General features: G+C 38.5%; 2 protein-coding genes across 2 annotated transcripts in view; one reads left to right on the forward strand and one right to left on the reverse strand.

Moving 5' to 3' along the window:
• Window positions 1-22,078, forward strand: part of RRM1 (ribonucleotide reductase catalytic subunit M1) — a 37,563-nt gene extending 15,485 nt beyond the window's left edge. Inside the window, exons 7-19 of the mRNA XM_030333485.2 lie at window positions 986-1,148; window positions 4,868-5,009; window positions 6,346-6,429; window positions 7,598-7,759; window positions 8,369-8,448; window positions 9,110-9,311; window positions 11,735-11,884; window positions 12,091-12,312; window positions 14,604-14,680; window positions 17,668-17,803; window positions 18,599-18,694; window positions 20,250-20,438; window positions 21,445-22,078. Of these exons, the coding sequence (XP_030189345.1) occupies window positions 986-1,148; window positions 4,868-5,009; window positions 6,346-6,429; window positions 7,598-7,759; window positions 8,369-8,448; window positions 9,110-9,311; window positions 11,735-11,884; window positions 12,091-12,312; window positions 14,604-14,680; window positions 17,668-17,803; window positions 18,599-18,694; window positions 20,250-20,438; window positions 21,445-21,633 (1,892 nt within the window). The 3' untranslated portion in view covers window positions 21,634-22,078. The remainder of the gene's footprint in view (window positions 1-985; window positions 1,149-4,867; window positions 5,010-6,345; window positions 6,430-7,597; window positions 7,760-8,368; window positions 8,449-9,109; window positions 9,312-11,734; window positions 11,885-12,090; window positions 12,313-14,603; window positions 14,681-17,667; window positions 17,804-18,598; window positions 18,695-20,249; window positions 20,439-21,444) is intronic.
• A 4,162-nt stretch (window positions 22,079-26,240) lies between these two features.
• LOC115524458 (olfactory receptor 52L1-like) lies at window positions 26,241-27,359 on the reverse strand. The gene has a single exon (XM_030330764.1). It carries the CDS (start codon window positions 27,288-27,290, stop codon window positions 26,241-26,243), a length of 1,050 nt encoding a protein of 349 aa, XP_030186624.1. The 5' UTR covers window positions 27,291-27,359.
• Between the last annotated feature and the right edge of the window lie 233 nt (window positions 27,360-27,592).

Genomic DNA, 27,592 nt, shown 5'->3' on the forward strand with positions numbered 1-27,592 from the left:
ATCCACATAGTTGCAGATGGCAAGATTTCATCCGCCATATGTATGTGTATATGTATATGTATATACATATACATACATATACACATACATACACACACACACACACACACACACACACATACACACATATTCTTTATCCATTCTTCTGTTGATGGACATTTGGGCTGTTTCCATACTTTGCCTATTATCAATAGCACTACTATAAACATTGGGATGCATGAGCCCCTTCGAAACAGCATACCTGTATCCCTTGGATAAATATCTAGTACTGCAATTGCTGGGTTATAGGGTAGTTCTTATTTATTTATTTATTTATTTATTTATTTATTATTATTATTTTTTTTTAATTTACACCCAAATTAGTTAGCATACAGTGCAACAATGATTTCAGGAGTAGATTCCTTAGTGCCCCTTACCCATTTAGCCCATCCCCCCCTCCCACACCCCCTCCAGTAACCCTCTGTTCTCCATATTTATGAGTCTCTTCTGGTTTTGTCACCCTCCCTGTTTTTATATTTTGTTTCCCTTCCCTTATGTTCATCTGCTTTGTCTCTTAAAGTCCTCATATGAGTGAAGTCATATGATTTTTGTCTTTTGCTGACTAATTTCACTTAGCATAATACCCTCCAGTTCCATCCATGTAGTTGCAAATGGCAAGGTTTCATTCTTTTTGATTGTCGAGTAATACTCCATTTTGTGTGTGTGTGTGTGTGTGTGTGTGTGTGTGTGTGTGTGTGTGTGTATACACTACATTTTCTTTATCCATTCATCCATTGATGGACATTTGGGCTGTTCCCATACTTTGGCTATTGTTGATAGTGAGCACTAACATTTTTAACTTTAGATTTGGTTTATGATTAATTGTTGGCGCTTATTGGTATAAAGTTTTTTAAATTGTCTTTGGTGTTCCTGTTTTGACTCCAGTACATGTCTCAGCCTAGTTTTTCTGACATGTCCCATCATGTGAAACTCCTTTTGTTTTTAGTGGCTGAAAGACCACAGCATATGTTGATGAGGGTATCTGTGGGGATTCATGAAGAAGATATTGATGCTGCTATTGAAACATATAATCTTCTTTCTGAGAAGTGGTTTACCCATGCCTCTCCCACTCTCTTCAATGCTGGTACCAACCGCCCACAGCTTTCTAGGTAAGTGCCCTGTATGTTTGCTTTTAATGTTCTGAAATGGTTTTGATTAGGGAAATAAACCTTGACCTGAAGAAACAAGGCAGTTAATCACATACAAATTAATGCAAATGAGGGAACAAAGCTGTAGTGATTCACTGATAGTATGATTTTTACATAGGAAATTCAAGAGCATCTACAGATAAATGATCAGAATTAAAAAGAGATTCTGACAAAGGATCTGGATATAAGTTCAATATTAATTAATGAAGTTTCCTATTTTAGCCCTTAGAAGATTAACTTTTAACGTGTATCATCTATAATACTGGAAGGTACCTAGGAATAGATCTAATAAAAGATGTGTAAGACTTTTAAGGAGAAAATTCTAAAACATAATTGAGGGACATTAAAACAATGGAGAGTGATTTTATATCATAAATGGATTTAATATTATAAAGATGTCAATTTTTCTCAATTTATGGATCCAGTCAAAATGTCAACATGCTGATTCCAAAATTTATTCAGAAGAGCAAAAGACTAAGAACAATTTAGTAGGCTTTTCAAAGATACCAGGTCCTAATCCCTGGAACCTGTAAATGTTAATTTATAAGGAAAAATGATCTTTGTAAATATGATTAAGAAGGATCTTGACATAGGAGGTTGTCCTGAATTATCCAAGTGGGCCCTAAATCCGATCAGAAGTATCTTTATAAGAGAAAGGCTGAGGGGGATAAGATACATACAAAAGAGAGGAGGCAATGTGAAGATAAAGGCAGAAATTGGAGTGATGTGGCTATAAGAAAAGGGGCTACCAGAAGCTGAAAGAGGCAGCGAATATTTCCCCTAGAGCCTCTGGAGGGAGTGTTCTTGATTCTGGCCCAGTGAAACTTATGTTAAACTTCTGGCCTCCAGAACTGTTTCAACCCAGCAAGTTGGTGGTAATTTTTTAGGGCAGCCACAGGAAACTAACATAAATAGCAATAGCAGGTTTTGAAGAAAAAGCCCTACCAGATTTCAAGACTACTCTAATGCTATGGCAATTAAGACAGTGTGGTATTTACCCTGAGATAAGTAAACCACAGGAATATAACAGAGAGCCCAGAAAGAGATTCAGGCTTATAAGGGAACTTGATGTATAATTGAGGTGTTACTGCATTTCACTGGGGGAAATGGTGCTAGGGAAATTGGTTATCCTATGGGGGAAAATTAGATTTCCCGTTTTCATTCCATATACAGAAATAGGTTAAAAAAAAAATCTAAATGTGAAAGTAAAATCTTTTAGAACATTAGAGAAAATAAATATTTTTCTTCCTACTTTTTACTATGAGTTTCAAATATTCAGAAAAGTTTGAAGGAAGGACAGTAAATGTCTATACACTCACCTCTGCCTAGATAAAAAAACTATTACCATTTTATCATATGTATATGTATGTATTTTTTACCTTTAAAATTTTTAAAAATTTTTTGATTTTTTTGAAAGTAAGTTGTAGACATCATGACTCTTAATACTTCATCATACATCTTAATGGAAGATTATATGTGATCTCAGAATGATGAAAGATTTCTTAAAGTAGGTATACTAGATAAAACATCATAAAGGAAAAATTGACTACATTAAAATTAAAAACTAATGTGAACCAAAAACAAAATGGAAAAACAAGTTTCAGCCTGACAGAAGATATTGGCAGTGTATGTTAACTATCAAGGGATTACAAGAAAAAGACGGGCTCCTGGGTGGCTCTGTCAGTTAGGTGTCTGACTCTTGATTTCAGCTCAGGTCATGATCATGTTTGGTTAGTTTGAGGCCTGCATCAGGCTCTGTGCTGACAGTGTGGAGTCTGCTTGGGATTCTCCGTCTCCCCTTCTCCCTGCCCTTCCCATGCTCATGTGTTCACTTGCTCTCTCTCTCTCTCCCTCAAAAATAAATAAGCATTTAAAAAATTTAAAAATCAAAAAATATTTGTTTATTTTTGAGAGAGAAACAGACAGATTGAGAGTGGGGGAGGGGCAGAGAGAGGGAAACACAGAAACTGAAGCAGGCTCCAGGCTCTGAGCTGTCAGCACAGAGCCTGACGCAGGGCTCGAACCCATGAACCGTGAGATCATGACCTGAGCTGAAGTTGGACGCTGAACTGACTGAGTCACCCAGGTACCCCAAACATTAAAAAAATTTTTAAAAAGTTGGGGAAGCACCTGAGCAGCTCAGTCAGTTAAGCGTTCGACTTTGGCTCAGGTTATGATCTCATGGTTTGTGGGTTCGAGCCCTATTTCAGGCTCTGTGCTGATAGCTCAGAGCCTTGAGCCTGCTTCGGATTCTGTGTCTCCTTCTCACTGCCCCTCCCCTGCTCACACTGTGTCTCTCCTATCTCTGCAAAAATAAACAAACATTAAAAAGAAATAAAAAAAAAAAAGAAAAAGACCTAAAACTAAATAGAAACATGGGCAAAGGATAAAATAATTCACAGAAGAAACTTGACTGGCCAGTAAACATGTGAGGTGATAAACTTTGCTAGTAATTAGGAAAATGAAAGTTAACATAATGAGATATTTCATGCCTATCAGACTGATAAAAATTAAAAGGCTGGTAATACCAAGTGTTGGTAAGAATGTAGAACATAGGGAACTCTCATACATTGCTAAGTGAGTATACTTACCCATCCACTTTGGACAATCTTTAGTATAGTGGAACATAATGCATATCTTTTGACCTAGCATTTCCTGTTGTGGGTTTATTTTCTACAAAAATCCTTACACCTAAGCCCCAGGAGATATGTTCAAGAATTTCCACAGCAACATTGTGTAGAATAGAAAACAAATTGGAAAATCCAAATGCCCATCTACAGGCAAATGGACAAATGTATTGGAATAGCCATACAGTGGAACAACTTATAGCAAAGAAAGTAAACTAACTAGTGACATGTACCAGTAGGAATGAACAATATTGAGTTAAAGCAAGTTGCAGAAGGATAAATGAAATTTAAAAATGTAGAATGTATATAAATGTTTTTAGAAATGTTTTAGAAATGCATGGAAATGGTATGGGATTGCAATTAGACTATATATGTAGTGTCGGTTTTCTTGATGTAGGTGATAAGTACAAAGTATATGTCATATTATTCTCTGTATCTTTTTGAATGTTGTCATATTTAATGGAAAAAGTCAATGGATAGAATTCATTTGAGTGGATGTATATTCAAGATAGTGAAGGGATCCTTGGTAGAGTAAGTAAAGTTCCTGAGGTAGGGAGCAGGATGAGATCCAAAGCACTAGTTGGAGGGGTTGTCTTCCAAAAGACTGTAAAGCAGCTAACTTTTGGAGGACCTGTCAGAGAATTGACCATTGGATAGATGTTTTTTGATTTCATAAATTTTTCTTGGCTTACTAATAGGTTGGAAAGACCTATTATTGATCTATGCTTAGGAATTTGCAGGAGAAAATGTGTTAAGGCACATCTGCAGTCTGATAAACATGTGAGTTAATATTTTTGACTTTATTGTAAGACTTCCTTCTAGGCTTAACATCTGGGATAGGCAGCAAGATATTTTTAAAATAATAGGATATGTTGATATGTCTTGTGTCATATCCAGTAAAAGTTTTTTTAATTTTTTTTCTAAAATAACTAGGAATTTTGTAAACTTCAAATCTTATTTGCCCAACTTACTGTTTTGGGGGTGTATAGTCAGTGTTGTTTCTCTGCTTTGTTTCATTTCCTTGCTGAATTGTGACTTTTTTTTCCCCTGTAGCTGCTTCCTTCTGAGTATGAAAGATGATAGTATTGAAGGCATTTATGACACTCTAAAGCAGTGTGCATTGATTTCCAAGTCTGCTGGTGGAATTGGTGTCGCTGTGAGTTGTATTCGAGCTACTGGCAGCTACATTGCTGGGGTAAGCTTCTGTTTTATGACTAAAAGATTGTAGGATAAAAAGATAAGCAGCCAGGCTTATCGTTGAGAGGGCATACGCTGGAGCTTGGGAGACCTGGGTCTCTGTTAAGTGCTAACTGGCTGTGTGACTTGGAGGGAGTCATTTCACTATTTCTAGCTTCTGGTTTAGATTAGATGATCTGTTGGATTTTTTTGGCTCAGATTTTGGAATTTGGATTTGGTGCGATAATAATAGCAGCTATCATTTATTGATTGCTTATTATATGCTAAATTTGTTATAAAAGTTTAACTGAGTTACTCATTTAATCCTTGCTACAAGCCATACGATATGGGTAGCATTAGAGACACATGGTAGGAACTTTACTCTTTACAATAACTTTGTGATTAAAGGCAATATCATCTTCATTTTACAAGTGAGGAATCTGAGGCTTAGAAAATTAAATTACTTCCAGAGATCAGTCACTTAACATGTAGTAGAGCCAGGATTCATGTTTTACAAGTTGGCTCTTTATGATGTAAATTTAGCCCTTTGCTAGTTCATTATTCATTGGGAGTCAAGATGAAGATATTGGATAAGAAAGACCTGGATTTAAATCCTATCTCCTCTACTTAGTAGTAATGCAGCCTAGCATAAGTTATTTTACATCTCTGGGTTTGTTTCCTCACCTGTGATGTGAAGAAAATATCTGACCCTACAGAAGAAAGTTAGGGAGTCCAGAAGGAAACTATTCTATTACATAGTGTTTTGGAGCACTTAACACACAATAATAGGGTGAGCCATTGCTCACTTATCTTTCTAGTCTGTTTAAAGGCTTACCTTAGAGTTAGAAGGATTATTTTAAAAATTTGATGAGGTATCTTTTAGGAGTCTTTGTGTTTTCTTATCTTCATTCTAGAATCCATTTATTGTTGAGAATCTCCATATATCTTTATTGTCTTCATTTATCCACTGTGTATAATTCTTACTGTAAGTTGCCTTTTGGGAAAAAGACACTGTAGTTGTGTTTTTATTCTACTCAAAATATATCTTTATATAATGACCATTATAAGGTATGGAGGTTAAGTTCAGCTACCCTCGTTTCAGATTCTTTTGACTTGTAATTGTAAATTAGAGATGCAACAAGAACATTAAAACAACAATTAGGGGAAAACAATATTTTGTTTATTTTATATTGGGTATTCTGTTTATAAAGGGAGAGATGGAAAGCAGATAAAACTTTATATAGACTGGGAGAGCTCTTGTAACATATTCACTGTTGAGCCAATTTGTTCTTTTCCATGCTTACTTAGTCCCACTTTTCTCCTCCAGATGCCTTTATTCTTGGTCTCTCTTTCAGACTAATGGCAATTCCAATGGCCTTGTGCCAATGCTGAGAGTATATAACAACACAGCTCGATATGTGGATCAAGGTGGAAACAAGGTATGCTCTGTTACTTGGAGTCTTGGAAATTAGGACTAAAAATCTTTAACCATGAATGCTTAAAATAAGGTGATTTAGCGTGTATATTTGTAATTACTTTGCTTTTTTTTTACTTTCAAAATCAGTTTAATGAGGTGTAATTTACTTCAAAAATGCACACACTTTAAGTGTACAGTTTGATGCATTTTGACAAACGTGTATACTTATGTAATCACTATACCAATCAAGATATAGAACATTTCCATTACTCCAAAATGTTTCCTCAAGCACCTTTGATTAATCACCCCATCACTCCCACCCATACATACTTTACCTTTGGCTCCAGGCAGCAAATGATCTAGTCAGCTTTGTATTATTTTTATTTTATTTTTTAAGTGGGCTCCACACTCAGTGTGAGGCTTGAACTCATGACCCTGAGATCAAGAGTAGCATGCTCTACTGAGTGAGCCAGCCAGGTGCCCCCAGTCAACTTTTTTTATATGACAGTTTATTGGCAAAGAATTTCTAAAATTGTAACTTATATTGATACCTAATCTTGCATAGGAGTTGTAATAGTCTTGTAGGGGTTTTTTTGTTGTTTTTGTTGTTTAACAAAAACAAAACTCTGCCTGTTTCACAGAGGGAGAAGTAGAATTGAGAGAATTGGATTGTTTGCCCAGTGTTATCAGCAGGATAGTTTGCCACTTGAGGCTGCCTCTTACATATATGTAGACACACTAATTACCTGGTAGTTGATGAATTTCCTTTGATGGACTTTAAAAACAATCTGTGGAGATCTTGATATAAGACATCACTTTTTTGATCTTTGGTAAGAGCACAATTTATAATTGTCAGAATTAAAGCGATTTTCTTTGGGGTTTGCATACGTGTCATATAATGTAAAGTAGCTGGATGACAACTGAAAGAAGCTCCGTCTGTAGTTCACTGTGTCACTCTGGACAAGTTATTTCATCTTTCTTGTTCTTTCTTATCAATTGCTCTTTTTCACTCCTAGAATTATAAGAAAAATACTAGTACTTATATTTATAGTACTTTTATTTGTATTATGTCATTTAATTCCTTACTTGTAATGAAGATCCAAGGAGATATTATAAAAGTGCCTTGGAAAATATGAAGTTTCTTTGTTTCATTCTGATTTTGAAAAGAATGATGATGTATTTGCCTTTAGCGACCTGGGGCATTTGCTATTTATCTGGAGCCTTGGCATTTAGACATTTTTGAGTTTCTTGATTTAAAGAAGAACACAGGAAAGGAAGAACAGCGTGCCAGAGACCTTTTCTTTGCCCTTTGGATTCCGGATCTCTTCATGAAACGAGTGGAGACTAATCAGGTGAGAAATAGGTACCTGTTGGTAAGAACAATTTTATTCATATCAGTTTTCTTTTTTGTCATCTTAAATCATGCTTAGGGAGAGCCCACCTGCATGTTATGCTATGGAAGAATTTTAAGCAAGTTAAGAGATGCCATTCCTACCTTCTTGGATTTTTGTTTTCTTTAAAAAAAATTTTTTTTAATGTTTATTTATTTTTGAAGGAGAGAGAGGGTGTGAGTAGGGGAAGGGTAGAGGAGGGGCAGAGAGAAAGGGAGCCACGGAATCTGAAGCAGGCACCAGGCTCTGAGCTGTCGGTACAGAGCCTGATGTAGGACTCAAATTCAAGAGCTGTGAGATCATGACCTGAGCCGAAGTCGGCTTTAACCGACTGAGCCACCCAGGCACCCCTTGGATTTTTATTTTCTAAAGTAGATGCTATCGGACCTAAATGCTTAAAAGATCATGTATAAACAGGTAGAATTAGATGTTTGAGCCTGAGTCCAAAATGATCATTTCTGTAGCAGATTTCCAAGAGAGTCTATAGAAGTCACCCTGTCCCTTGCAGTGTTCCTAATGGACTATGTGTGGTTGGTTATTTGAAGTTTGTATGGGTTCTTCCCTTTGTAGGACTGGTCTTTGATGTGTCCAAATGAATGTCCTGGTCTGGATGAGGTTTGGGGAGAGGAATTTGAGAAGCTATATGAAAGGTATGGGAAAAATATTAAAGTAATCATTTTTAACCGTATGTTTCTTTTATTTGGGGAATCCAAGTGTCAAAATATCATCAGTCATTAGCCAGTTTCTAGGAATCTTCAGAAGCATCCAGTAGAGAATGTGATTAATAATATATTTTGGTCAGATTTGCTATCTGACTCTTCACCAAAATTGAGTTTCTACTTTCTTAAAACTTTGGGAGTTATAAAGAGGTTTTTAACTGATCCTTATAAAAATTAAGACAGAGAGTATTATTTTTGTCAGTACATTTGACAAAAAAAGAAAAAAAAGTTATGCTTTATATTGCACCCAGGAATCAAGAACAGTTAGGACACATGTCAAGAGTTTATTAAATAATAGTACAATAGTAGGAGATTTGACCACTTGAGGTGTTATTCCTTTTCCTTATGAAGGGTTTTGTTGATTTAGTGGAATTGGGGTATATTCAAATAGGTCCAGAGCTGTCTGATTTTCCTCTGTGGCTTTAGCTATAGTAAAATAAAGATCATATTCCTTCCCCCCACTCCCACCCTTTTAGCAAAACATAGTAAACAATTTAAGAGTTTTTGTAATTTTATATTTTAGTGTCTTCAAGTTGTCTGCAATAAAGATTTTCTTAAGGAATATTAAAATAATATTAGCTTTGCCTTTCAGTTATGAGAAACAGGGTCGTGTCCGCAAAGTTGTAAAAGCTCAGCAGCTTTGGTATGCCATCATTGAGTCTCAGACAGAGACAGGTACCCCGTACATGCTCTACAAAGATTCCTGTAATCGGAAGAGCAACCAGCAGAACCTGGGAACGATCAAATGCAGCAACCTGTGCACAGAAATAGTAGAGTATACCAGCAAAGATGAGGTAGGTAGAAAAACTTCTGCCCAGAGTACTGAGAGAAGAATCTTAGGCAGTTATTGTTTGTGCATCCCTCACTTGATTTCACTTGAGGTGGGGGAAGGGAGTTTTTGTAGTTTGTTGTAAATAGAAGGGCACTAAAGTAGAGATTGTAAGGGAACAGGTGTGATCTGTGCCCTCAAATATCTTACAGTCTAAGCCATGTAGAAAAGATTTAATCACCTTTTTATTACACACACATTGTTGTAATAATCTTTACTCAGTGTTCAGTCATGTTGGTTTAGGACAAACACAAAAATGTGTCAGGATGTTCATTCAGTTTAAAGTATGTAATAAGCAGGTGGAGAGTCTTTTCAGTGAATGGTGAGACAAAATTCTAATCTCAGATCTTTAAGGCAATTCACAGAAGAGGTAAGGATAGAAATGGGACATAGATTTGGTTTCTTAAAAAAGAAGTTTATGGACAGGCTTTCCATTTGGGAAGAATAGCCTGTCAGATCAGAGACAGGAATAGGTTTTATGCAGTGTGTATCAAATAAGTTTGTTCTTCAACGTTTATTTATTTTTGGGACAGAGAGAGACAGAGCATGAACGGGGGAGGGGCAGAGAGAGAGGGAGACACAGAATCTGAAACAGGCTCCAGGCTCCGAGCCATCAGCCCAGAGCCTGACGCGGGGCTCGAACTCACGGACCGCGAGATCGTGACCTGGCTGAAGTCGGACGCTTAACCGACTGCGCCACCCAGGCGCCCCTCAAATAAGTTTGTTCTGATGGAACAAATACATTATGGTTTGGTGTATGGAGAGATGGCTATAGCTGAGGGAGGGGAGATAGTAGGTGAAAGCTGGCATGTCACAGAGGTAGGAAGCCCTTGTAGGTTCCTGGAAGGAAAATAGCATCAAAATGCTAGGATGAGAAGGATGGTTCTTGTTTCTGGTGATAGAGTGTTTTGGTGTGAGAAGAGGTTGGAGGTTAGCCTAAGGAGATTGTTGTAGTGGTTGAATGACAGGCTGCTTGGATGTTGGATATAAACTATGGAAAGGAGGAGGAAGCCTCCTTCCCTAGCCCCTGGCAACTTCTACTAATCTGTTTCCTACCTCTGGATTTGCCTCTTGTGGGTGTTCCATATAAACAGAATCATATAATATGGTGATCTATTGTGTCAGGCCTATGTCACTTAGCATGTTTTCAAGGCTTATCTGTGTTGTAGTATGTATCAATACTTCATTCATTTTCATTCATAATCCTTACAATGCCCCATGAAGTCATGCACAACTGGGGATGCCCATCTCATCTACTGTTACTTTCCCTCCTTGCTCATTGTGCTCCAGCCCTACTAATTTCCTTGCTGTTTCTAAACATATCAAGCACACTCCTTCCTCAGGACTTTTGCTGTTTACTTTACTTTGAATATTAAAATGCTCTTCGCCCCCACCCCCCAGATAGCTACATGGCTTGCTATCTAACCTTTTCAGTTTGTTCATATGTCCTATTCTCAGTGATGTCTTCCTTGACAACTGTATTTAAAAATGGCATCCTTCTGTCCTTATTCCTAGAACTCTTTTGTCTTTTCCTCCCTTATTTTGCTCCCTAGCATTTATCAGACTCAATTACCGGATTATGTGATTTGAGTTATACTTTATAAATGGGTACTTAGGCAACTTGTGTAGAATTGAGTAGATATGAAGGGCATGAGGGAGTCTAGGTGAGAGGAGTTGAGAGTTTGGGTTAGGATAGTCCTAATCAAAGCGGAAAAGAAAATATTCATCTAACATTATTTAGCATTTATTATATGCGAGATGTGGTACCAGAACTAAAAATATAAGGGTAAATAAGATATGATTCTTTCCTGGAGAAGCTTATCACCTAGTGTAGTGTAGTGGAAAATCACCTGAAGAGCTTTTTCAGAATTCACAAACTTGGATCTCCTGTTGTTAAAGGCTTATCAGAATCTCAATTAGAGTAAGGTAGGAATGTGTAATTTGGAAAAACGTTCTATAGTGATGGAAGTGTTCTGTATCTGGTGGCTGTTGAGCTCATGATATATGATCATTGTAACTGAGAAACTGAATTTTTTATTTTATTGAAATAGCTACATGTGGCTAGTGGCTGGTATATTAGACAGCATACATCTCCTGAGACGAATATACATAAAAAATTATAGCACAATGGGATGTATGTCTGGTCATAGAGCCATGGAGTATGGAACACAGATTCTCTCTCCTTCTTACTTATTTCACTGGTGCGTGTTATAACTCACATGTGAATAGGTATTGGGATTTAGAAATGAACGATGAAGAGGGAGAAGATAAAGATAAAAATTTTATAATTTAATATCATAGAGCATTAGAGGCTTACATGTTGCTGTCATTGACATGGGGAAGAAATAAAAATTGTGTGATTCTTGACCCCTTTTCTTTGCATTCCAGGTTGCAGTCTGTAACTTGGCTTCCCTAGCCCTGAATATGTATGTCACGTCAGAACACACATATGACTTTAAGAAGTTGGCTGAAGTTACCAAAGTCATTGTCCGAAACTTGAATAAAATTATTGATATTAATTACTACCCTGTCCCAGAGGTATGAATAGATTTTTTGCTTATTGGTAATTATCGAAATCCAAGTTGGAGGGAGTGTATCACGGTCTGCCAGTCATCATTTAAATGTCTGTCAGTGGAATGGTGTGAGAAAATGGAGATAAAAAGAGAGAGGGTATCATTTGGTGCAGAATGTTGCCTTTTCTATTCAGTAATGTCTCTTTCTTCTCTAAATCTGTTGGCACAAAGGCATGCTTATCAAATAAACGCCATCGCCCCATTGGAATCGGGGTACAAGGTCTGGCAGATGCTTTTATTCTGATGAGGTATCCTTTTGAGAGTCCAGAAGCCCAGTTACTAAACAAGCAAATCTTTGAAACTATTTATTATGGAGCCTTGGAAGCCAGCTGTGACCTGGCCAAGGAGCATGGTCCATATGAAACCTATGAGGGCTCTCCAGTCAGCAAAGGAGTAAGTATATGGATGAAATTTCTTTTTGCTTATAAGTTCCTGTAGTAGGCTGAATGGTTGCCCTCAAAAAGATATGTTTACATCTTATTGCTGGAACCTGTGAATGTTATCTTTTTGGTTTAAAAAAGTCTTTGCAGATATAATTAAGGATTTTGAAATAAGATTATCCTGGATTTTCCAGGTGGGTCCTAAATCTAGTGACAGTATCCTTGTAGGAGACAGAGGGGAGGAGGAGGCAACATGACGATGGAGGCAGAGACCAGAGTAATGCATCCACAACCCAAGAATGCTGATAGTCACTAGAAGCTGCAAGAGGCAAAGAACAGAATCTGCTCTAGAGCCTCTGGAGGGAGTTGGCCCTCCCAACATGTTCATTTTGGGCTTCTGGATTCCCGAGCTAGAAGAGAATAAATTTTTGTTATTTTAAGCCACCGAATTTATAGTAATTTGTTATACCAGCCATAGGAAGCTAATATGGTACTTTCGTTCTCTAGAGTTAAAAAGATACTTTTTTTTTTTTTTAATTTTTTTTTTTTCAACGTTTATTTATTTTTGGGACAGAGAGAGACAGAGCGTGAACGGGGGAGGGGCAGAGAGAGAGGGAGACACAGAATCAGAAACAGGCTCCAGGCTCCGAGCCATCAGCCCAGAGCTTGACGCGGGGCTCGAACTCACGGACCGCGAGATCGTGACCTGGCTGAAGTCGGACGCTTAACCGACTGCGCCACCCAGGTGCCCCGATACTTTTTTTTTTTAAGATTTAATTTTTAAGTAATTTCTGCACTCAACATGGGGCTCAAATTTATAACCCCGAGATCAAGAATCGCATGCTCCACCAACTGAGCCAGTCAGACTCCCTTTTTTATTTTTTAAGATTTTTATTTTAAGAAATCTCTATACCCAACGGGGGCTCGAACTTACAAACCCGAGATCAGTAGTCCCACGCTCTATCAACTAAGCCAACCAGACACCTCACCCCTTTGTTTATTTAAAAAAATTTTTTTTGACATTCATTTATTTTAAAAGAGAGACAGAACATGAGCAGGGGAGGAACAGAGAGAGGGAGATAGAAAATCCGAGGCAGACTCCAAGCTCTGAGCTGTCAGCACAGAGCTGATGTGGGGCTCAAAGTCATGAGCCATGAGATCATGACCTTAGCCGAAGTTGGACGCTCAACCGACTGAGCCACCCAGGCGCCCCTCCCTTTTATTTTAATGTTTTATTTAGAACTAGTCATTGGTAAAAGTGACCTAAGAAGAATGCTAACTGTATTAGTTTTCTTTCGCTAAATTATAGTACATTAAAACAACATATGTTATCATCGTTTCCTTGAGTCAGGGTTCCAAGCTTGCCTTAGTTTGGGTCTCACAAGGCTATTGTCAAGGTGTTGGTAGAGGCTGGAGTCTCATCTGAAGCTCAGAGTCCTCTTCTAAGCTCACCTGGTTGTTGGCAGAATTCATTTTTTTTGTAGCTGTAGAACTCATGACATCTTGCTTCTTTAAAGCTAGTGAGAGAGAGTGTCTCATTTCAAGAATACCCAAGTCCAATTGCTCTTTTGAGGGCTTTTATCTGATAAGTCGGGTCTACCCAGGATAATTTCTCTTTTGTTTATCTCAAAATTAACTGATTGGTGACCTTAATTACATCTGCAGAGACTTTTCACCTTTGCCATAATCATGTAAGTGACATCCATCATATTCCCAGGTCTTGCCCACATTCGGGAGGAGGACATTGTACATGGGCTGTGCACCAGGGGGTGAGAACCTGGGAACAATTCTGCTGTCCACACTGCCTTTATTATTGGTAGAATGATTTTCTTCAGTGTAAAATAAAATGTTATGTTATTTTTAGTCTTGATGTTCCTGCTGATTTTGGGGAAGTCTGATATGCAGTGATTTGAAAATAGATGTCTAGTAGCTAAGCAAATAGATCAAGGGGCAGATCAAAGCAATTAAGAAAGATGAAAATAGAGTAACACTTTACTATACAAAGAGAATGCATCTCAGCAATATACTTGTGTTAATGTTAGGATTTCCTGGTTTGTAGATATGATATGGATTCTAGATATGATAAAGGGAAGAGGTAAGCCTTAACCAGTTTTTTTAACATTCTTTTAATCAGTTAGACTGCATGGAAATTTGGCCAGGGGAATCTGTGGACTTTGAATTCCTCACACAGTTCTATTAGAAGACATTTGTTGAGATGTAGGGCATGGCAGTCATTCGGTTTTTGTCATGGTTTTAAATTGTTGTAGGGTGGTTTGTCATAAATTGGCATTGTTTATTCCCTAGATCCTTCAGTACGATATGTGGAATGTTATTCCCACAGACCTATGGGACTGGAAACTTCTCAAGGAAAAGATTGCAAAGTAAGTAAGGAGATGTAAGGTAGCTTTAAAGTAAGGAGGGTTTAACTCTCGTGGCTTTCAGAAGTTAGGTATGTTTTATTAACTTCTGAAACTTATTTTTCTCTTTTAAATGGGGTTTACATGACCTATTTACAGAACTGTTTTTGTAAAAATACTTTGTAAGATAATATATGAATAGTAACCTGCAAATTGCTTGGTACACTGAAAACATTTTAATAAATGGTAGGTATTATTATTAACTCATCTTGTTTTAGGGGCTTAACTATCAGGATTAAGCAATTCTTTTTCTCATTAAACCTTCATATTTTCCATTGTGCTTGCTTTTTAAATGTTTTTCACTTTTATTTTTTGCTTAACCACCTTGGTGATTTGTCAAAATGGCTTTTGCTGAATTGATTGTCATAGGAATAAGTTAGGGATTTTGGAGAGGTTTTGGAGGGTAATGTGTTAAACTGTGTGAAAGAAAAACTGTGAAACTTGAGGTTTTTTAAGGCCTTTCAATCTAAGAAACATAAAAGATTTAAGGGCAGGTAGAATGTTTTGCTTAGTGAATAATAAACAAGTTGTTTTCATTTTCTTCATGAGTCTGTCATCTGTGGGTTAATGCATATGCAAAGTGTTTAATATTTACAGAAGGAAGTAATAGGTTTAAAATACTCTTTAAAAATATCTGTTCACCTTAAAATTGTTTTATTACTCAAATAATACATATTAGAAAATCTAGGAAAATATATGTGTGAATGAGAGTAAAATGAAAAGTATCCCAGTACCACCTCCCCCAAAAACCTGTTTGTATCTTCTTGTCTCTCATCTTTCAGATTTTCTTTTGAACATGTGTGCATGTGTACATTTACATGCAAATTCAACTTTTACAAACATGAAGCTATAGTTTATTTTTTGTGTTTTTTTTTGTCAAAATGCTATAGATATTTTTCTATACACAACTTTTTAAATTTTCAAAATTAATACATGAATAATAAAATTCAAATACAGAAATAAAATGGAAAGTAAAAGCCCTTCCTTTTTTTATTTTTAAATGTTTATTTTTGAGAGAGAGCACGCAAGCAGGGGAGGGGCAGAGAGATGGGGACAGAGGATCCAAAGCAAGCTCTGTGCTGACAGCAGCAAGCCGATGTGGGGCTCGAACTCACGAATCATGAGATCATGACCTGAGCTGGAGTCAGGCCCAACCGACTGAGCCACCCAGGTGCCCCAATAGCCCTTCTTTTTATACGTCTTCTGCCAACCACTTGTTCCACAGAACAAACAAAAACCAGCTTACTCCTTTTTCCAGAGATAACCATTGTTAATAGTGTGTATTTTTCTAGACCTTTTTCAGTACGCTTGCAGATGCATACAGTTTTGTTCCAAAGATGTGGTAAAACTTGACATTCTTTTTTTTTTTTTTTTTTTTAATGTTTAATGTTTATTTATTTTTGGGAGAGAGAGGGAGAGAGACAGAGTGCAAGCAGGGGAAGGGGCAGAGAGAGAGGGAGACACAGAATCCAAAGCAGGCTCTAGGCCCTAAGGTGTCAGCACAGAGTCCGACACAGTCGAACCCACAAACCGTGAGATCATGACCTGAGCCGAAGTTAGATGCTTAACTGACTGAGCCACCCACGCACCCCTAACTTGACATATTTTAAGACCTTTAGGGATTTATTTTGGACATCCTTCTTTTTTTAGTCCATGCAGATCTGCCTAATGTTTTTAATGATTACAGACAATTCCATAGTTTGGTATGTGCCATGTATATAATATATATATATATGGCTCTTCAATACATTTTCCTATCTTTGGACAGGAAATCACTGTCCACTTTACTGAGTAAGTAAGACATGAGGTCTTTTGGTGGTTTGCTTGATGCCTCAAAATTACAAAGTGACAAAGTGAGATTAAGATTCCATTAGGATATGAAGCTTTAAGCTAAGTACTGTGTAAATCCAGAGGTATAGAATGTAGTAAAGACAAACTCTTTGAGAAACTTAAGACTAAATAAGGTAAGACATGTAACACAAGTAGTTAAAATGTACATAAAGGTACATGTCATAGAAAATGTTTGCAGAAGAAATATTTATATTTGGCATTAAAAAAAATTTTTTTTTAATGTTTATTTTTGGGAGACAGAGTAGGGGAGGGGCAGAGAGAGAGGGAGACACAGAATTCGAAGCAGGCTCCAGGCTCTGAGCCTGTCAGCACAGAGCCTGATGCGGGGCTCGAACCCATGAAGCATGGGATCATGACCTGGGCCAAAGTTGGACGTTCAACCAACTGAGCCACCCAGGTGCCCTTGTATTTGGCATTTGTATTCAGCATTGTCTCCCTGGTTGGGAAAGATGTTCTAGAGGGGTCATCTCTTAGGCTAAGCTTTGAAGAACAAGCTAAGGGCAGTGTTCAGATAGTGTACTCTTAAGCACTCTGTTTGGCAGTGAATAGAGTCAAAGATGTTAACCTTCCTCTAGGAACGTTATGATTAAAGAGGTAATAGAAGAAGTCAGGAATATATATAATCTGAGCATAATTTTTTCCTGTGGAGAATTTTGGTGATAGATGTCTGATTGTGACCACTTTCACATCATTATTTTTCCTTAAAGAGCTTAGCGCAGTGATCATATAGGTACTTAGAAAAGAGTGAGGGTTGAATGAATGTACCCTGATACAGGTGGGGACTCTCCAACAGTCATTTGAGTATTTTCCTGAGCAAGCTAGTGTATCAAATGCTAATAAATCGGCATAATAAGAATTGCCAGCACTAAAAATTGTGCTAATTGAGTTGAGGATTCAGGCATTTAGGAGAGGGGCAAGCTATACCATTCATACTGTGAAGTTGCATCTGTACTGGGGTTGCATGCAAAAGTCATTATATGAGTCTAATGCATGTATGGTGTCACTCACAGCATCTGCATTTACTACAATGACACAAAGTAACTGCCTTCCTGGCAGATTATAGCTTTAGGACCAGCATCTGATAATCTCCTTTTCTTTAGGTATGGTATAAGAAACAGTTTACTTATTGCCCCGATGCCTACTGCTTCAACTGCTCAGATTCTGGGAAATAATGAGTCCATCGAACCTTATACCAGCAACATCTATACTCGCAGAGTCTTGTCAGGAGAATTTCAGGTGAGATCACGACTAGACCTACAGGAGATCGTGCAAAAGCCCGATGTTGGGAATAAATGACAACTCCTATTTAGTTTGCCCCTTTTTGCTTAGTACAGGGCACAGCTTTGATAAAGTGAGTCATCTTCATCTCCAGTGTTACTCTATTTCAGCACATAATAGACATTTAATAAATATCTGTCAAAAGAATGAATTTTTGAGGGTTACATAGGAAAGTAACTTGTTGATGTTAGAGTTCACATGATATTTAGCCATCCTGTAATGATGGTTACAATTTACAAATTTTTACAAATAACTTGTTTACAAATTAGAATTTCTGGTGGGTAGGACTAGTGTTTTTTTTACGGTTCCCAGGTAATTCTAATATGCAGCTAGGGTTGAGAACCACTAATTTAGAAGATTTTTATTTGTGAATTTCCAGATCTCCTGAAATCAATTTCTGTAGGTTTGGAGTAGATGCATTGCTAATTTTTCTTAAGTATTTATTGTATCCTTTCTTAGGAAAAAAAAAAAAAAAAAAGAGTCCACAAAGATTTACCCATCTTAGGCAATGCTGGCTCTTTTCACCTTTGCAAATATTACGTTTCTTGAATAACAGGTCAAGATTTTAAAGGAATACAGCTTTTGTTTGGTAGGATGGGCCTCTCAGTTTTATAAAATACAGAATTTACCAAGTCATCTAATGTTAAATGCTTCTTTAAATGATCTTATTTACTTTAAGTTCCAGGCCTGTGATCCTGTTTAGCCCTGTCATTCTTAATTATTCCTTGGCATCTTTTTTGCTTTTTTATTCAGATTGTAAATCCGCACTTATTGAAGGATCTTACCGAGCGGGGCTTGTGGAATGAAGAGATGAAAAATCAGATTATTGCATGCAATGGTTCTATCCAGGTACAGAATGAAAATGAAGTGTGCTCTTTAGTAGCTAAGTTGGACATTGGTACCTTCTCACTTATCCCAGGCAGTGGAGAGAAAGAATGGCTATTCACTGTGGTCATATAGGCTTATGTTCACCTCTGCATTGTTGTGCTAGGATTATATACATCTTCACATAGCTAGGCCTTTCCCTCTTGTTTGTGCAATAATATAAAGCAGTAGTTTCCAACTTCTCTGTACATAAGAATCAATTGGGGAGCTTTTAAAATTCTGAAGCTTAAAAAAAATTTCGGAATTTTAGGTTGCATAACAATTAAGTTGGAATATCTGAAAATGGGAACCAGGCATTAGTATTTTTTAAAGAACATCTGGGTCATTCCAAAATGCACCAAAGTTTGGGGACCACTGATAAAGTGTGAAATTAGAGAGTCAGACCTAATTTAAAAGTATGGTGGCAATTGAGGACTCAGAGTCCAAAAAACAGAGCCGGAAATAGTATTTAACAATAAAATATTTGCATATTTGCAGCCGAGAATCAAGAAGCATTTATTTAAAAAAAAATTTTTTTTAACATTTATTTATTTTTGAGAGAGAGAGACACCACGAGCCAGGGAGGGGCAGAGAGAGAGAGGGAGATACAGAATCTGAAACAGGCTCCAGGCTCTGAGCTGTCAGCATAGAGCCCGATGTGGGGCACAAACTCTGAACGGCGAGATCGTGACCTGAGCCAAAGTCGGACGTTCAAATGACTGAGCCACCCAGGTGCCCAAGAAGCATTTATTTGTAGATGGAGGCCTCTGTCTAAACATTTGTCTCTTTGGTAACACAGATAAAGATTTCTGTAACAGTTCTATTTTTGCTGGAAGAAATGGTAACACTATTAGCTAGTCTGTATGTTTTGATGCAGATTAACCCTATACCTAAGAAAATGTTCTGTTGACTCCAAAAGGGGTTTGTTTCATTGCTTCCCTTGATCATGTACCTGTGAGTTATAGCCCTGATTATTTGTGTTTTCTGTAAAGCTCAAGGGTCATTTATTGCTGCTTGGTTCCTTCCTTTTTTAAGTGCCTCTAGAACAATGAATATTTTGGCTATAATCCAAATAGAAATGGATCTTTAATCATTACCACCAGCCATATATTTTGTTGGTTAAATGGAGTTTTGTTGGACATTCTAATCCAGAGGTAAGCAGTCTTGGGAAACTTGATAAGGGCTCATATTGTATGATACTGAACGGTATGGGTCAGATCTGGCAGGAAATAGAACTGAGGCCAGACCCTGGTATCATTAATTATGTTAATTAAAGGGACACCTGGGTGGCTCAGTCAGTTGAGACTCTGACTTTGGCTTAGATTATGATCTCACAGTTCATGAGTTCAAGCCCTGCGTCAGGCTCGCTGCTGTCAGTGCGGAGCCTGCTTCAGATCCTCTTCCCCTTCTCTCTCTGTTCCTACCCCACTTGCTCTCTCTCTCTCTCTCTCTCAAAAATAAATAAACATTAAAAAAATTATGTTAATTATGCTGATTTCTTCAGCCAGAGTGCAATAAACATTTGTTTTTCCTTCTTCAGAACATACCAGAAATTCCTGATGACCTTAAGCAACTTTATAAGACTGTGTGGGAGATTTCACAGAAAACCGTTCTTAAGATGGCAGCTGAAAGAGGTGCTTTCATTGATCAAAGCCAGTCTTTGAACATCCACATTGCTGAGCCTAACTATGGCAAACTCACTAGTATGCACTTCTACGGCTGGAAGCAGGTTGGTGGAGGAAATCATGGACTTGTTGCCAGCTTGGGATATTTTGGAATTGGAGCAGTTTTACCTTTTAGCTGCCTATTTAAATATTGCCACCTAGTTCTTTCATTTCAAATCCAATATGTTAAAACCAAACCATGGTTTTTGTGCCAGATTAAGCTCTCACTTTGGATTTTCTTGTTTCTTTTAGGATTATTTCATTATTAGTTTTGAAACCTTGGAGTTACCTACGACCCTCCCTTTATTCTCCATACAATTACTCACCAAGTTGTGGTGGTTGTACCTTTGTATTGTTTCTTGAATATCTTTCTTCCTGTTCCACTACCATTATTCTTAACTTGTTAACTGATCTCTTTGCTTCTAGTAACTGCATTATCTTGTGCACTGCTACCATTTCTAAAATAAAACTTTACACGTCAACCCACTCACTGTTCAAAAACATCCATTGTTTCTCCACTTTATGTACAATCTAAAAGCCAAATTACTTAGCTTGTCATTGGCAACTGTAAAGTCCTGTGATTCTGGATTCTATCCTTATTAACTGGCAATCACCTGGGTATTTATATGGAATTAAATTTTTTTCTTTTTAATTTAAGAGACATTTATTGAATACATACTATGTGCTAAGACTGGGGATACCAAATAGAAGATGATGGTACTTATCCTTGAAGTAGTCATCATCTGTTCTTTACAGAGACAGTCTAGCTCTCTAAATAATTATAAGGCAGACATTGTTTTAGGCAAACATGGAAGTCATACACATAAAAACAAAAGACTATAGAACAAAAATGTTTGACATTTCCAAAAAGATAAGTTTTTTTAGGGGTAAAATGAACACAATGTACTGACTCTTTGTCTTTAAGCATTTTTGAGAAGCTTCCTACAGGAGATGGAATTTCAGGTTTAGAAAACAATCTGATGTGGTTTATGGAAATGTATTTTAAACATTGGTTTCAAATGTCTAGTGTTCTTACAATTTCTCATTGTTGTATTTGCTTCCTTTGTGTAGGGTTTGAAGACTGGAATGTATTACTTAAGGACACGACCAGCAGCGAATCCAATCCAGTTCACTCTAAATAAGGAGAAGCTGAAAGATAAGGAGAAGGCAACAAAAGAAGAAGAAGAGAAGGAGAGGAACACAGCAGCCATGGTGTGCTCTTTGGAGAATAGAGAAGAGTGTCTGATGTGTGGGTCCTGAGGAAAGGCTTGGAAGAGACCAGCACTTCCTCACAGCCAAACTACTTCTTGAGCATAGATAGGCACAGTAGGTTTGCTTGAAGTGCTAAGGTTTTGCTGGACCTTACTGCAGCAAAAGGAGCAATTGATTTCAAGTACTGTTTCTATATAATAGTGTGAAAGTACTGATATTTTAAATCAATATATTGGGAATCAAAGTAGAAGTTTTAGGAATGCAAAAGAGGTCATCTTGCAAATAGGAAGTAACTGAATAGGGTTTCATTGCCCACTTGGCACCCCTTTTCTGGTGACCTCAGTTTTCATAAGAAGACTTAGTTTTACTGCTTTGACTGGTGGGTCCATAGAAGCAAAACTGAGTCATAACCTGTGAGAAGTGTTGGCAGGACCTTTATCTGGATAAGGTCCTATTGGTCATTCTGAAATAAACTTTCAAAGCGATTATGTGAGACCAAATTTGTCATTTATTTTCATACAAAGGTCAAATTTGAAAAAATATTTTCTGTTCTTTGAGAGTTCAGGGAGAAAATTTTAAGAAAAATTACTCAGATGCCTTCTACAATTCTGATCTTAACATATGCCTATTTCTTCTTTCTATTGTAAAATATATTAGCATAAGTGTTACCATTTTACCCACTTTAAAGCATACAATTTAGTGGCATAAAGTACATATACAGTGTACAACCATCATCACTGTCTTATTTCCAGAAATTTGTCATCATCCCAAACAGAAACTCTAAAACAATAACTCCTCATTTCCTTCACCTCTCAATCCCTGGTAACCTCTATTCTACTTTCTGTCTTTGAATTTGCTTATTCTAGGTACCTCATATAAATGGAATACTATAGTATGTGACCTTTTGTGTCTGGCTTATTTCACTTAGCCTGTTTTCAGGTTTCATCCATGTAGCATATAGCAGACTTTAATTCCTCTTAAAGCCTGAGTAATATTCCATTGTATGTATATATCACATTTTGTCTTTCCATTCATATGTGAATAGACATTGATGTTATTTCCACCATTTTGGCTATTGTGAATAATGCTGCTCTGAACATTGATGCACCAGTATCTGAATTCCTGTTTTCAGTTTTTCTGGGTATATACCTAGAAGTGGAATTGTGGGGAATACATCATAATTCAATGTTTAATTTGAAGGAACTTGAGGAACTGCCAAACTTTTCTGTAGGCTCAAGCTGCACCATTTTACATTCCTACCAGTAATGCATGAGAGTTCCAATTATTCCACATCTTTGCTGACATTTGCTAATTTTTTGTATTTTTCATACTAGCTATCCTAATGGCTTTTGACAGTTTGATTACAATGTACCTTGGTGTGGATCTCTGAGTTTATCTTTCTTGATGTTTGTTGACCTGCTTGGATCAGTAGATTTACATCTTTCATTAAATTTGGGAAGTTTTCAGCCATTTTTCTTCAGATAATCTTTTTGCCCCTTTCTCTCTTTTCCTTCTGGGACTCCTGTAATGTGTCGCTCGTTCCACTGCTTATGTCCCCCCAGGTCCCTTAGGGGTCATTCACTTTTCTTAATATTTTTTCTGTTCCTTAGGCTCAGTAATTTAACTGTCATATCATCAAGGTCACTGATTCATCTTCACACTCAACATCTGTTTGAGCCCCCTTGCTGAATTTTTCATCTTAGTTATTCTTTTCAGCTCTAAAATTTGTTTGTTTCCTTTGAACGATTTCTGTCTCCATGTCGATATTATGATTTTAATGCATTGTTTTTCTGATTTCCTTTATTCATGTTTTCCTTTAGCTCTTCAAGCATTTTTAAGACAGTTGTTTTAATATCTTTGTCTAGTAAGTCTGGTGGCTGGGCTTCCTCAGGGATGGTTTCTGTCAGTTTTTCTTGTTCCTTTGAATGAGCTATGTTTTCCTATTTCATTGTAATGCCTGTAATTTTTTGGTTGTTGAAATATTGTTTGATACTTTTCCAAACTACTTTTGCAGAGACTATTCCCTAGTGTGTTTAATCACTGAAATCTCTGTTCAGTTAATGTTTTGACAGATATACTTGAATTTCAGGAGCTCTCTGTGTAGACTGGCTCTGTGCTAGGGCACTTTCTCCACATATGGGTAGGCTTTTTTCTGAGCCTAGGCATCTGTGATTGTTAATTTTATGTGTCAACTGGCTAGGCCATGGTACACAGATACTTGGTCAAACACTAGCCTAGATAGCTGTGAAGATATTTTTTTAGATGACATTAACATTTAAATCAGTAGACTTTGAGTAAATCAGATTACCCTCCATAATGTGGGTTCCTCATCCAATCAGTTGAAGGCCTTAAGAGAAGAAAGATTGAGGTCCCCTAAGAAAGAAAGACTTTTGTCTTCAGACTGCCTTCGGACTTGAGCTACAATATCACTTCTTTTCTGGGTCTCCAGTGTGCCAGCCTGCTCTGCCAATTTTAGATTTGCTAGTTCCACAATTGTGTGAGACAGTTACTTAAAATCTCTCTCTCCTTTCTCTCCCTCCCTCTCTCTCATGCTCTCCCCTCCCATTTTCTCATTAGTTTTATTTCTCTTTATAGAGAATGACAACCCTGACTGATACAGATTTTGGTACCAAAAGTGGTTCTAGAGGAGTAGAATCTTAAGGATGAATCTTCTGAATTGGTTCTGGAGTTTCTGGAATTGATTCTCTAATCTGATTAGATTTAAAGGCACTAATGACTATTTCCAGTGGTAAAGGAAGTATTGATAGTTTATGGTGTGATGTGGTAATAGAGACACTCAAAATACCATCATTGGATGCTCCTAATCAAATACTTACAAGAGGCAAGGTTCTGGGTGATTGTGTGTATGTTCCACCTCCAGGGTGTATCAACTCTCCAGCCCTTTGTCATAATTTAGTTCATCTTGACTACCTTTTCCACACTGCTCCAATACATTGATGACGTGCTGATTAGACCTACTGAGCAAGAAGTAACAACTACTATAGGCTTATCGGTAAGACATTTGTGTGTCAGAGGGTGGGAAATAATCTGACAAAAATTTGGGGGCCTTCTACCTCTGTGAAATTTCTAGGGGTCAAATGGTATGAGGCATATTGAGATATTACTTCTATGGTGAAAGATAAATTGTTGCATCTGGCTCCTCCCACAAGCAAAAGACTGGCACAATGCCTAGCGGGCCTCTTTGGATGCTGACGTCAGCATGGCAGTGTATTCCTCATTTAGGTATGCTACTCTGGTCTGTTTACCAAATGACCTGAAAAGCTACTGGTTTTGAGCAGGGCTTGGAACAAGAGAAGGCTCTACTATAGGCCTAGGCCCGCCCTGCAGCTGCTCTGCCACTTGGGCCATGTGATCCAGTAGGTCTATGGTGTTGAAGTGGCGGTGGCAGATAGGGTTGCTATTTGGAGCCTCTAGCAGGCTCTTTGGATTTTGGAGCAGAGCCCTGCCATCCTCTGTCAATAAGTATTCACCTTTTGAGAAACGTCTTTTGGCTTGCTACTCAGCCTTAGAAGAGACTGAATGCTTAACCATGGGCCACTAAACTACTGTGTGACCTGAGCTTCCCGTCAGGAACTGGATGCTGTCTGACCCACCAAGCCATAAAGCTGCACCTGCGCAGCAGCATTCCGTCATCAAATGGTATATACATTGAAGTGGTATATACAGGATTTGGCTCGAGAGGCCCTGAAAGTACAAGTAAGTTATTGAAGAAGTGGCCCAAATGCCCATGATCCTCACTCTTGCCTGCACCTTTGGGGAGGTCCCTATGATCAGTTAACAGAGGAGAAAACTCAGGCCTAGTTTACACATGGTTCTGCATAATACGCAGGCACCATAGCTCCTTTCTGGGACAGCCCTGAAGGACGCTCCATCTTATTGACAGAGTTGTGGAAGACTTTTAAGCAGGGAGTACTTTTAGATAGCTCACTCTGGCTACCGTGGGAAGAGTGACCTAACCTATGGGTTTGGGTCAGACTTAAGTACCATATCAGGGTCTAGTTTGGTCTTTGGAACAGACTGGTTACTGGGCGAAGAGTTGGTCTGGGTGTCTGTCAGACCTGATGCCCCCGGGGGGGCAGGACCTGATCTGTTTATGTGGGCTAGACTGGATATTTGGAGTAGGCTTAACCTGTGTGCCTATGTCAGATTGGGATATCCAGCCTGGGGGCTCACCTGTATTTGGGACTGTTAGACTCTATAACCCAACCTGTGTGCTTGGGTTAGACTAGAGAGTGCAAGGCTGACCTGTATATTTGGTCAGACTGGGCTTCATGTCAAGTCTTAGGCTGTATTTGGGAGAGACTGGGCCCCAGGGAAGGGCCTAGCCTATTTGTTTCGGACAGGATGTTCAGAGTGGGTTGTGGCCTGTATGACGCTCTGTACAGCTTCCAGGGGGGCTCTATACATCCAAATATTAACTGGGGTTTTCTCAGGAGTCAGGGGGAAGAGGACAAAGAAACTAAACAGAAAGATAAATAGGGAAAAGCAATTTTATTATTGGAATGGAAATAGAAAAAGCATTCTAAGAATTTAAAAAGTGGTAGTTGGCTAACAACGGGCCTTCCCTTGAGCCTATAATCTCACGATTTCAGCCTGTCCTTCAGTGATGCCTGCTTATTTCTTATTCCCAGAAGTCACAAGCCCAACTTCCCAAGTTGATAAAGTCCTTTCACTCTGGCAGTTGCCCCTCCACTCTCATATTCTGCAGTCTCTGGCTTCTCCCCAACCTCCTGGGCTGATTTATTGCCATAGAGCATCTTTTCCACATGTTGCCGGATCTCCCTGGTCTGTACTCCATAAATGATAGGATTCAAGGATCCTGGGAGTAGCAAGTAGATGGCACTGAGCAGGTTCTGGACATCCGGAGACACAGTCTTGGCCACTTGGAAGACAATGGAGGTGGAGAGACCAGAGAGGTAGATAGTGAGGATGACCAGTAAGTGGGAGCCACATGTGTGCAAGGCCTTGGCTTGGGCTCTCCCAGAAGAGATCCAGAAGGCAGCATAGATGATGCGTGTATAGGAGGTCCCTAGCAGGGCTAGATCCAAGGTCACAGTGACCAACCGCATGGTCAGTCCCAACCCTTTGTTGAAAGTCAAGTCTCCACAAGCTATGCTCAACAGTGCAATGTACTCACAGGCAAAGTGTCGAATCACCATTGTCTGGCAGAATCGACCTCGTGACGTTAGCACCACTAAAGGCACTGCCACTTCCAGGCTCCGTGTCAGAGCAAGAATGGCCAGCACTCCCAGCAGGTGGGAGGTTATCAGGTCAGTATAGTGGAGTGGGTGACAGATGGCCACGTAGCGGTCTAGGGCCATGGCCAGCAGGATATTGTAGTCCAGGAGAGTAAAGTAGATAAAGAACATCTGGTCCAGGCAGCCATGCAGTGACATGGGGTTAGCATAATGCACAAAGCCCTCCAGCATTTTGGGCATCACGGCTGTGGCAGCACAAATGTTGACAGCCAGGAGCAGAGCGATGAGCATGTACATGGGCTGATGCAAACTCCGTTGGGCCACCACCGTGTGGATGACCAGGACGTTTGCAGAGATGATCGTCACGTAAAGGAAGGTAAGAGGCAGGACCAGGAGGGGCTGCCACTCTCGCAATCCAGGGAAGCCCACCAGGAAGAAGTTGGTGTAGGAGATGTTGAAGGCACTGGTATCTCCATCCTCACCCATCAGCTTTGGCCTTGGGTTGGCCCCAGGAGTGGTGATCAGAGACTGTTAGAACAAAATGGTCAATGGAAGAAAGCCAATTTCTATTTTAGGGCCTGAGGGGTTTGTGATGAAGGTCCACCTCTTCATGTACATATGTCTACTCCTTTGGGGCACAGATGGGTGCTATGCCAGGTGTTACGGAAGCTATGGAGGTGAACAAGGCATCCCTTGTCCTCAGGGAGCTCTTGGCCTGTGTGTGTGAAATGTAAACTTACAAGATCCTTGTGTATCTGTGATGTTCCAGGTATTTGATTGCTGAATAA

Source organism: Lynx canadensis, chromosome D1, assembly GCF_007474595.2.
Source record: "Lynx canadensis isolate LIC74 chromosome D1, mLynCan4.pri.v2, whole genome shotgun sequence".
NCBI classification, from domain to species: Eukaryota; Metazoa; Chordata; class Mammalia; order Carnivora; family Felidae; genus Lynx; species Lynx canadensis.